Source organism: Struthio camelus, chromosome 13 (genome assembly GCF_040807025.1).
Source record: "Struthio camelus isolate bStrCam1 chromosome 13, bStrCam1.hap1, whole genome shotgun sequence".
Classification (NCBI taxonomy): Eukaryota; Metazoa; Chordata; class Aves; order Struthioniformes; family Struthionidae; genus Struthio; species Struthio camelus.
In genome coordinates, this window is record NC_090954.1 from 6,427,780 (window position 1) to 6,440,003 (window position 12,224).

The 12,224-nt window shown below is 41.2% G+C and overlaps 1 protein-coding gene across 7 annotated transcripts in view; it reads right to left on the minus strand.

Moving 5' to 3' along the window:
- Positions 1-11,610, minus strand: part of MAPK9 (mitogen-activated protein kinase 9) — a 30,252-nt gene extending 18,642 nt beyond the window's left edge. For 3 of the 7 annotated variants that reach the window (XM_068959453.1, XM_068959451.1, XM_068959450.1), the window contains exons 1-4: positions 11,440-11,579; positions 6,260-6,434; positions 1,470-1,599; positions 156-214 (exon numbers count right to left, since the gene is read on the minus strand). In XM_068959453.1, coding sequence (XP_068815554.1) covers positions 156-214; positions 1,470-1,599; positions 6,260-6,381 — 311 coding nt within the window. In that variant the 5' untranslated portion in view covers positions 6,382-6,434; positions 11,440-11,579. Of the gene's footprint in view, positions 1-155; positions 215-1,469; positions 1,600-6,259; positions 6,435-10,755; positions 10,834-11,439 lie in introns of all 7 variants that reach the window. The other 4 variants (XM_068959448.1, XM_068959452.1, XM_068959447.1 and 1 more) reach the window with 3 other exon arrangements.
- Between the last annotated feature and the right edge of the window lie 614 nt (positions 11,611-12,224).

The following is a 12,224-nucleotide window of genomic DNA, read 5'->3' on the forward strand; positions in this document are numbered from 1 at the left end:
CCTTAAGAAACAACAAGAAAGCCTAATCAAAAGCCAAATTCAGCCTTCAGCTACCATCCTGTTTTCAAAGCGTTAGGTCTGCAAGATCCTGGAAATATAGGTCTAGGGCTTAGGCTAGTTTGTCAAGAGAATTATAAAGAAAATCTAGTACTTACACATCCTGAAATTCTTCTAGTGACTTCTGCGGTGTAAATACATTTAATAAACTAATTATCTATAAAGTAAAAAAACATGAGAAGAAAAATTAATTCATGTAAAAAATCCACTACTGCAGAAAATATTATTATTCAAAACCATAAGTACTCTGACTATATGCAATATTATTTGGTTTCACTTAATTCACTTGTGCTAAAAAAAAAAGTTGAAGACTGCAGCATGTATCCTGATAAGGCCATGACCAGTTAAACTAAAAAACAAAAAAAAACAAAAAAAAACAAACAAACAACCACACCACACACACTTATCTCCCTCTCCACTGTCCAAAAGATATCCCATTTTTTTTCAACACAAGGGCATAATAACCTCTTATTTAACAGTATGCAGTGTGCAAGGAATTTTAACCATGCAACAGCATGTACACAGAGGTGCTCCGTGTCACCCCATTCAACTTAGATGATTACCTACTATTTCTAGAATAACTGCTAAAACTACTGTATTGTCATCCTTAAAATTACTGCTTTGTTTCTTCAGGACGTCACCAAAAGCTTACTTAAATCAATCATAAACAATTAATTGATTCCATGAAGTGTGAGACCTCAGCACACAACCTCAATGATCAGCAACGTTTCCAGTTCATGTAAACGTCGGAACATGACACATTCACGTAATCTTTATATTCTTGTACTTGTACAAGAGGTATTGTTGAACCTTATTGAACAAGGTAGAACAATAAGGTATTGACCCTATAAAGCTTCATATTTTAAAAGGTTTAATGGTTAATACATATTGTTCAAAAAATGCAAGCAGCATAGTATTTTCACCTCTGTTTATAGATAAAATATCAGGCTATTCTGTCCCATGTTCCTGTCCATATTCCCCCACCTTGCCAGTTAACACTGGTGTTTAGTAAAAAGAAATCACGTCTAAACTCAAGCAATTTAAGTACAGTGCAGCTAGAATAGCTAAAACCATAACCAAAGCCTCTGCCAAACGGGTTCTGCTGCAAAGAGCTTAAACAGGCCAACGCACTACAGCAAGACAAGCTTTACAAAGTATAGGCTGATGGGCAACCCATATCAATAATGCTCCAAAAGCCCTCTCCTCATGGCACTTCGTCCTCCAAATGCCAAGCACCCCACCATGAACTTAATCATACATTGTGAAAAACTGTATTCTGGCAGTAAATCTTTCCAATCTCTCTCACCACTTTTTCCATTACTTTGGTCACTAACAGTAGGTCTGAGAGCAAATCCAGAACTTTTTAAGACAACTTACACTCATGAGGGAGGGAAATATGCAGCCAAACTTACATTTTTATGATTGACACATTTTAAAAGAACAAGCTCTCTGTAAGCTCTTTTTGCGTGGGTTTGATTCTGAAAAGGACGACTCAGCTTCTTTACAGCAACATTTATTCCAAGGACTGTATCAAACGCAGCACTAGAAGTTTTCAAAGACAAACAACTTAAGTAGAAATCTGTTTGGGGGAGAGGAGGGGCAAGGGGGAGGGGGAGTGAGGAAAGAAATCGAGATTTGCAACAATGCATATCCACAAACCTGATTATATTAACATCTTCTAATTTTCATTTAGAAAATAAGCATTTAAACAGAACCTGCACATCCTTTAAAAACAGGAATAAGTTAAACAGAAGCCACTGACGTTCTTATCAGAAGTCTTCTGTGTCCCTTCTGTAGAACGGAATCTGCTGACTCAAGACATACCTTCAGAAATCACAAGATCTAAAAATATTTTAATTTATTTGAAATTAAAAAGCACCTCAGCTGCCTAATCTGCATACTTTGGACTCTTTTTTGGATATTGTTGCAGACTGACAGCCATTTACTCTTTCCAATAGAAATTTCTTTTTTCTAGAGGATAGTCACAACAATGCAAGCATCCACTCTGCAGGTGTCACGATTCCTGTACGAGAGTCGTTTACAGCTCTAAGCAATAATACTGTTTAGCAGAAAATTACATTCATCATCTGGTTCCCCTCCCACCCAAAAATCTACAGACATGAAAAACATGGATGATAGGGAGCAATATGACAGCCAAAGTGAAAACGACCATTAATTTTGTCTTATTTTTTAGTTGTCTTTGTTCTTTCCTTCTACAGCTTGAGAAACAGGTATAAACTTGCTTTAATAGCTAGAATCTACTCTTAGATTGCTATTCTGGATATCCAGAACAAGTGAGAATATTCTTCAGTACTAACACACAGACTTTATTCAGTAAAATATATGTGAATGCCTGTCCCAAGCTAGTCAGGAGTTCCAATCTTTCACCTCTCTAGCTTTAAATAAGGATTCCCCCGTCACTCTGACTTCACTTAATGCTTCTTGCTTAAGAAAAGAAGGAATTTGCACTCATTCATATATATTTTCAAGGCATGTTTTAACCTCTTTGCGAGCTCCTTCTCCATCCCATCCAGATATGTACAACAGTAGACCTAAAGACCATCCTATTATTGTATTCTTTACAAAGTATAGCTTCTCTGTAATAACAATACTCAAATTATATAAAATTTATCAACCACAGGTCACTGCTTTCCCTACTGGAAAAAGCAATACCACTGCCAAGCAGGGTTCGCCCAGAAACCACTGCCAAGCAGGGTTCGCCCAGAAGATGTGCGCTTTCTTGAAGACGCAGTTATATGTCTCAAATTCAAATCATTGTGCCATCGCCACTTAAAGCTTGATAGCATTTATTTTAACTTAGTTCTGTGAAATACATAACAAATCATTATTCAGTAATACAGTCACTCTCAGAATTAAAGCCTTTCTATCTATTCAAAAGAAAATACAAAATGGGAGGAAGGCAACCAGCCAAAACCACTGGAGAAATTATTTTTCTCCCAGATGTGAAAGCATTAATGTTTCAGTATTTACTTCACCCAGAAGACATTATACGAAGAGTAAAAAGTTTTGCATATGCTAACGATTTTAACTGCCCTGTGAATTAGCACATAAAGCAGCAACTACCAAAGGTGTATGGATAAAATAGTCATTCAAGTCAGTCATAGGTACCTGGGCTGGTTCAGCAGTGGATGCACGTGCAACGTTAGGCAAAATAAATGTCCCTATGTAATCTGACAAATCAGGTATATGTCAAGACTCAATCTTAGTGCATACAAAACACCTCCACCTGATCCTCTCATTTTGCTCATCTACATGGGAGTGACTTTGACGTTGCATCTCAAAAAACGGGAAGCTGTGTCTGCTACCTTCACAGTCCAAGTGGAAAGATTAAACACAACAGACTAGTAGGAGAAAAAAAAAAGTAGATGGTGTGCATACATTCATTTAATTTAGGAAAAAGAAAAAGACAGAATGTAGCCTGTATTACCACCAAGAGCTCAATTCTAAATATTATGTAATTTTAAACAAAAAAAAAAACATGGAGATAATTGGTATTAAATTGATTCTTCACCTAGTAAGCAAAGTATTTCTTTCTCCATCCTTACTCATTTGAATTCAAAACAGACTTTTTCATTCCAGCTATATGGCAACTGTATCAGGCACAGATTTAATAAAAGCAGATTTGCCAGACTCTATCTGATTATCACCTTGGCTACTAACAGGAAGTCTATACATCATTTCAGCATTCAATATCATCGAAGCATCTCTTACAGATGTCCATCCTCCCACATAACAGCAATTCCAATTTGATCGTGGGGAACTGCAGCAAGGCCTTACTGCACTGGTAATAGTTCTGCTACACTGCATGCTGAGCCAACATTTAACATCAAGACTAATGATGCTACATAAACGATAAAGTTTTTAAGAAAACATTATGGGCTAAATAACTGGAGGAAATCATGCTTCATTTCTGTAGACAAATGACTTTTGCTTTGTACAGCAGCATGCTACTATGAATTCCTGCATTGCTTGTTCCACTTCATTGACTCTTTCCCTACAGTCTAAAAGTTTGCAAGCATTAACACAACTTCTTCTGACTGTGTCATCAAGTCCAATTGCAAGTACAATTATCAGCACAGTCAGAGCTCAAACAAGCTCTCTTTTCATTTATAAGATTGTGGTTTTGCTGCACTGCAGGACAAAAATTTGCTGGGACAGACTCATGTTCACTAGGAAATTCAAGGAAACTGAGGACAAGAAAGGAAAAAGGATGCCAGGAAGTTTAAGGTGAACATTATCTCAAGAGAGTAATTCTGGGCAAGTGACTATTCAGTCCTAAATATATTATGTCAAAGACATTAACCCTCAGGAATAAAGAGGTGGGGAAATTAATGCATAAAAGATATTTTGTATATAAAATACAAAAGGTATATCCATCTTCTCTCTCTCAGGCTGTTGGCAGAGTGTAGGTTAGAAATACTCTCTATACAGCAACCAAATTCTTTTTTCATCTTTCTATAGCTTTCACTTGTATTTCATCCATTGCTGTTCTTCAGTATCCATTTGGAAAAAATACGTACGTTTTTTCTAAATTTTGATATCAACGAAAAAAACTAAATTGAAACAATACCAATCCTTCACAAAACTGAACACATTGAGTTTCCCATTCATATCTTGAGGAAAAAATAGCAACACTCAGACATCTCCTAGCTGAAGTGACACACTTGGTATTAAAAATCCCTCAAACAAAAAAAAGTCTTCAGATGTTCCAGATGAAGATGACAATTTATGCTGTTCCTTAAATCAGGCATCCTCAAAACAAGTCAATATATCAGATCATCCCTTCTTCCCAAGATGCTGACCTTAACACTGCCCTATCTTCTTTTTGACGAAACAGCCTAGTTTGAGACAGAAAACAAGTTATATAGTTCTAGTCAAAAAAGGAGCAAGCACAACCACTCTGAATTCCTGGATGCCATCTACAACTAATAGAATGTTAAGAATATTTATAGCTGGAAAACATTAGCACTACATTAAATCTCACCCAAACACTAATAACAAAGATCTAGTGTGATCCCAAACACCACTCAACCCATTAAAGAAGAATGAAATATGGTGCTCTAATTTCGCTCATTTCTCATCTATTAGCAGGGCAATACAAGTATCAAAATCATTTAGAAATAGAAAAGTTATATTCCTAGGAAAAAGCACTTTTTCTTGTGTGTATATATATATACAATTTTTAAAGGTTATGAAAAGGCCAAAAAGACATGGGCAGGTGACGTACAAGGAAGTTGCTCATAGCGTATGAGTCATCCTACTTATTCTGTAGGATTTACAGACGAACCGAAACTGCAGACGGCATTTAAAGCACAAACAGCCCACCACGTTGTTGTGATTAAGTCACATGAAGTCACTCAGAGCGTTCCTGACAATCTTTTTGCTCCCTTGTTGTAAAACTGTATCAATAAACATTTCTGCTGGTACCAAGTAAGTTTTGCCCAACAAAAGATGGGCTGGCACTAAGTTGGGTAGAACGGATAGCCGCAGTCTAAAAAACATTTGAAAATGTTTACCTTTAGCTGGCCCAGAGGTGTGGTGCCATACAAGAGACTAAGTTCAGGATGAGACTAACGACTCTCACGTCCTGGGCCAGTGGAGGCTGGACACATAGCTGAGGTGACACACCAAGGAAGAGACGGCCAGCCCAACCCCTCACAGAGCATCCCTTTCTGGTTAATCCATGGAGTGACAATGACATTGATTTGCCTCATCCTGCCAGTTAATGGCAAGGCACTGCATTGATGGCTCCTAGAAATGGACAGGAGTGATCGGGAATAAAAGGGGGGGAAGAAAGGGGCCATGATGAAGAAACGAGTAAAACCCAGAATCTCTCACCATCTCATTGTCATGCCTTACACTGTAATATCGTAACTACATAGGGAAAGTGAGAACTAGAAACAAAAATATAAGTGGTTAATGAGAAGGAAATTTGTTGACCATCTTAAATTAGGTAGTTATCCAAATATTATTTTTTCCTCCTAAAAACAAAACAAAAGAAAAAAAGCACATGAACTACAGCAAACAGGTATTTTAGAAGCTATTTAGTCCATAACCCTGTAGCAAGAGATAGAGAAATTGTGTTTGATATCCTGGCACTGCTTTATTTTGTCAGGCATACATTCAAATTTTGTTTTGTTTTTACAGCTTTTTATGTGTAAATAAAGTATTTATTACTCACCAAACAATGCCCTGTGCCCCTGATCCTATGGGCTTCAACTGCTGGTAACGTTTTAGTACAGTGAATGTTGAATCTGCAACTTGAACACTGTAAAACTGACTATCACATTTACTGTCACTCATGGTGTAGTGTCATGTAGTTTTCTCTCTCAAGCACCTGGTATAGTTTTCAAGATCTTAAAGAAAAAGAAAGAAAATACATGTTCAATTTCTCTCTAGTTCTAGGCAGACACGTTAAAAAATATATATATTTTAATACATAGGAATTTTTCAATATTGTACAATTAAATAAGCATTCTTTCAACTTTGTGTATTACCACCGCTATTGAATAATACCCACAAACAAGACAACAAATAATTATAGCCTTCACAGCTTTATCTAAGTTTGTATCTCTATTCCAGTGCCCCAAAACAAAGAGTAGTTAACTAAACAACTGTAAAAACAAACAAAAGAAATCCAAAACCAACACCTCTTTCTCTATTCATTAAAAGATACTCCATAACATAGAATTTCTACTCTGGGCTAGGACTGCATTTTCTGTAACATTACAGTAAAAACCATAAACAATGCCTTTCAAAGACAGAGAAAAGCATCAGCAGAAGCCACATGGAGGCCAATGACACAGGAAGCAAAATGCAAGATGTAATTAAAACTGCAAAAACAGTTTTGAAACAAAACAGTCCCAGTAGCTGCTGCAGTTTCTTCAAGTCCCACTCATCTTCCTTCAAACTAGTTCACAAGTATCAAATTTCCAGCAGGGCATTACCTCAACTCTGCCAGGTGACCCTCCTTTGCCCCATATGTATTGCCACCCACTCTCCTCTTCCTACCTCCCCCTTTAAAAAAAAAAAAAAGCACAACAATATCCTGTATTATCAGTTAGTGTACTTACAGTCCTACAAGAATTATATAGTAACTTTCATGTCATAAGGAAAAATAAGTTACATCCGTATGCATTATAGTATTTGGGAATAGCTTTTGTTTGTTAACCACTACTCTTTAGACGCTCACTAGGAAACTATATGCAAAAAGAAACACCATTTGTGAAGTTATATTCTGAAGTCAACCTCTCTTAAATACTTCCCAAATACTTTCGCTCTCAGAACTTCAGCTGGACAACTTCAAAGACCTGGGCTGAACGGAAAGAGTCCAGAGAACAGAAAAAGAGCCTGATTAAAAGCTAAGCGACCCAAGAGAAAAAAGGTCAAATGAACTGGGGTTATTTACCCAGAGGAAGAGGAGATGAGGAACGTAACTTCCACATGCACAAAGACTAAAGAAAAGAGGAATGAAATAATCTGTTCTCCACATACATGACAGATGTGATAATTTTAGCAACAAGCTACAAAGATTTTGATTAGCTTTGAAAGGGGAAAGGGAGGAAGAACAAACAAAATCAACTTGTAAAGGTAAGAGCAGTGAAGCACTAGAGTAGATTCCCTAAGGAAACTGTAGACACTTCTTCATTGTAGTTTTCTATTATACTAACATCTGTCAAGAACGAATTAGATGTAGGTAATTACATCACAGAGCAAGGTAATGGACTAAACCTCTTTAGCTCCTTTCAAACCTTACAGCTCTACAGTAACAGGAGTACAGACATCCCGTTTCCAGTGCACCCACTCTCTTCAAGCCTTACAAAATAATTACCCCAGGAATTCCTGAAAAAGCCTCCAGCAAGTTTTCAAATTTTTGTTTTCACAATCAATACGGCAGAGACATTATAGCCCAGAGTAAAAGGAATAGTCAAGCGTTCCTTAAAGCAGGAAATGAAACTGTATCACCTTCCCCTTAGGCAGCTGTCCTAACCACCAGTCTGTACCCTGTCTTTTTTAGACAAAAGAGCAGTTACTGTATCTCTCCCTCTCACTGGCCTAATGAATATTTGTGACTCAATGCAAAACAGAAAAGCCTCAAGAGCAACACAGACCTCCATCTGGGAATGGCACAGAGCCATAGGAGTGGCTTTAAGTTACTTCAAGCAGATGAAGTAGTAAAACCTGGAACCTCTCTCTTCCTACATGACAGCTGTGTGAGCAAGAGGGAGCATCTTTTTCATGGCCTACGCCAGAAGATAAATTCCAAAAAAAATATCATTTTGGCTTTGCAAGTAAAACAGGAAAGCTGTAAATCCTAATAGAGGCTGGGTTTAAATGAGTAATGGTTAGACCTAAGGGATCCTCAACATTCTGAAGAAACATCAAGAATCCCTTATAAATTCCAGTATCTCAAAATTGCAGTAGCATTGAGAAGTGATATTTAACTTTGGGGGGAAGGGGTGGAGGACTAGCAAAAAGGACAACGTGAGCTACCAATTCCCTGCCTGTGCCAGCAGTTAACTGAGGGGGACGGGCAGGGAGGAAGAGAAATGCAAGTCTCCTATACAACACTTTCAGGTGCAGTCAGATGCACAGGGAGTTGCATACCAAAGCATTACGTAGGCACTAATACCATTTACAACATCCCCTGCATGGATAAACTCTAGGAGGATAGTCTTCCTTTAAGCAAAAAGCATAAGAAACTCAGTTGGTTGACAGAGTATTAGCTGAGGAACCCACCAGAAAGGGAATCACATGCAAACACAGATTTTTTTTTATTCCAAAGCTAACTCTAACGTATCAAATTTTTTGATTAACAGTCACTGAGCAGCTTTGGTGTCTTCAGTAAATCTTCACACATGGGAAGAAAGGTATGACTGGAGAGGCAAGATAAGAAGAAAGGTCAAGATCCTACCTTTGGCAAAGATTTTCAGAGGGGAAAAAAGTATAAAGTTTGAATAAGCTGGGCATCAAGTCAAAAAAATAGTTATTTATGTGAAAAAACAAACTGTACTTCTTCATGGGTTAATGAAGCACTTTCTTGTTACAGAGATAAAGTTGGGTAAAAGGAAGTTACCCTGAACCAAGGAAACTCTCACTTAGAGGAACCTTGCCTGTACAAAACCATCTTTCAAAAATACTTCATTTAGAAAACAGGATAAGCTCTTTGGACAAGACCTAAAGAGAAATAACGTGCAGCTTTTATGTATTTTGACATCCTTTCGAATTCACAGTGCTGACTACCCAGCTTCTCCACAAAACATGCAAGGGAAGAAGCAAGCTGAGTCCTAATTCTTACTTGGGCTGCAAGCTGTTCAGAAGCATTAGGACATATGCTGTTTCAGACATACCCATCAGTGGAAAGTTAGGTGCGTAGGGACTGTAGGTGTTCACTGGGCTTAAGGCAGAGAGTCTATTTTGGGGGCCAGACCCCTTGAGTAAAAACAGATTTTCCATTGCTCAAAAGCCAAGCCCTGAGCTGTAACTCTCCTACCCAAAATACTTTGATTCATCACTCCTGTTAACAGGACACATAACAAATTCCATGCTTCTCCTATAGAGAAATCATTTGGAAGTAGACGTATTTCAACTGCAGAAACACACATTTTCAGTTACAGCTTCCTAGCTGCAGCTACAAACACGATCAGCACCAAAGTGCAAAACATTCATTCATAGGACGATCAGCAAACATACTTCTACATATTGATAACAGCATGTTACTGAATTAAAATGAGTCAAGATTGAAAGAATCACCACAAACCTAATTCAGCACATCACATGCAGTAATCGTAAAAACACCTACAGGAGTTGTTTTCAACCTGCAGTCCGTGAAAGATAATTAGAGAACTAAAAACCCCAAACCTACCACAGTAGGCTTATGAGTTGTTATACAGAATTCCACTTCCCAGTGGAAAATCTGGGGCAGCCAACAAATTTAAAAAAGGCTGAAAGCAACTGCACTATAGTACACATACTGTATTAAATAGTCACTTCTCTAAGAAGCTTTTATTAAAATGGCAACTTCTTATTAACCAGATCTGTCCTCTGGATATCTTCAAGTCAAAAGCTTCTGAAACAAACAGGTTGTAACAGTTGTGAATACATTCCCAGCGTTGTTTTGGTTACAGAGTGGCATTAATGACAATGAAGGCTAAATACTTAGCTAGATTTTTAAACCTTGAGCTAAAATTCCATCACTGGCAGTGAGAAAAGTGTGTATAATATAAACAAATAAATACATACACATATATATATTTGTAATCAGGTGGACTGTTTCTAAACGAACTGGATGAAGACACTAGGGGGGTATGATACAGAAAGCCTGTGTGGAAAAATCTCCCCCTTCCTCCATTCTCTTATTCACATTTATAAATGCATTTCAAATTAGGACGCCCTTTTCTAAGGCACATTAAGATAAAAAGGTAAAAACCGCCTTCAATAGCAATAAATCAACAGGTATAAATCCAGCTTGCAGAATCATTACAATTTACCCCATATCACTTCACTTACCAGCCTGGAACAAGTCTGCTACAGAACATAAGTGCAGCAAAACAGTAACTGACATTAGTCAGTTACAGCAGTCTAGAAATACTCCGTATCAATTTAGCACTTTGAAAAAAAGTTTTTTTTTTTAAATTTCCAAAACTACTAGTGACGAAAGTCTTTGTAAACAACTACCTGTTATAGCATTATCTGGCTGTCAATAAAACGCTGAAGACAAACCCTGGATGCACCTCAGCTCTCCTGCTAGCACGACTTGGCAGAAGGAGGAAAAAAAAAGTTTAACCGTGCATCTGCTGTAACAAATCACGCTGTTTCAAGATTACATAAGAGCCGCATAACTAAATACGAATACTTCTAAAATCGCCTCCGCTGCGAAGTTGCTCTGGCTCAGCAGGAGGCTGGCGCTCGCTGCCTGAGAAGCACCGCATCGGCCTGGCCCCCGGGCCGGCCGCATCGTTAGGCGGCGCGGGGCAGCGGGGCGAGGAGGCCGGCCGGCCCCCACCTCCCACAGGGCCGGGCCGGGCCGGGACGGGGGCGCCGCCGCAGCCGGCAGCCGCCAAGGCAGCGGGCAGGGGCCGCCGCGGCCGGGCGGCGCTGGCGATGCGGCACAGGGGAAGGGCGGGGGGCTCGGCCAAAGCGGCCCCGCGGAGGAGGAGGAGGAGGAGGAAGGGGCCTCTCGGCGGAGGAGGAGGAGGAGGACGAGGGGGCCACGACATGAGGGAACTTCCCGCCCTGCCGCCGCGGCGGGCGGCGACCCGCGCGAGCCGGGGGCTCCGCTCACCACACGGCCGGGAGGCGGCCCCGCCGCAGCCCCGCGCCGGCCCCCTCCCGCGCCCCCGCCCCCCGCCTCGCTCTCACCGTCTCCTCCGCGGCGAGACCGGACGGGACAGGACGGGGCGCTGCGTTTGCGGGGCCGCAGCAGCCGCCCTGCTCCTCCAGCGCGCGGGGCCACCCCAGCCACAATGGCCTCCCGCTGCCCCTCACAGGCCGCGCCAGGTCTGCGCCCGCTGACAGACACCCGCCCTGCCCAATCGCGCCTCCCGGGGGCCGCACTCAGCCAATCGAGCTCCGGGGGCGGGACCCCGCTCGCCGCTCTACGAGGGAGGGAGGCGGTGACGGGGAAGGGCCGCAGTGGGGACAGGTTGGCTCCAGCCAATCCGGCTGCGGCCCCGCCCCCTGGAGTGAGGTCATCATCCCATGTCAGGCGGTCACCGTGCTTATGATGTCATCACCGCCCAGAGGTGCCCCGTCATGAGATGCTGTGGCGCCAGCCCCCACGGCCGGGTGACGGCAGCATTTCCTCAGAGCGGCCCTGCCCCAGCAGGTGGAGGGAGGCACGCTGCGAGGTCAGCACGGCCCTCAACAGCCCAAGATGACATCACACGTGGGCAGCCCCTCACCTCACCTCCGTGCTCAGGAGCTCCTGGTAGGACCCGTGACAATGTGGGGTGGCCAAGCCTGCACTGCAGGGTGGGAGGGTCGGACAGGGCCCCAGCAGCAGCAGCAGCAGCACCCTTATGTCCCCTCGCACCTGCAGCAGTACCAACACCCACCAGCTCCACGCAGCTCTTCCAGCGAGGGCTGGTTCGGAGGCCAAGGGAATATTTATCTCCTACCTCACTCAACTGTTTTTGTCCCCTCTC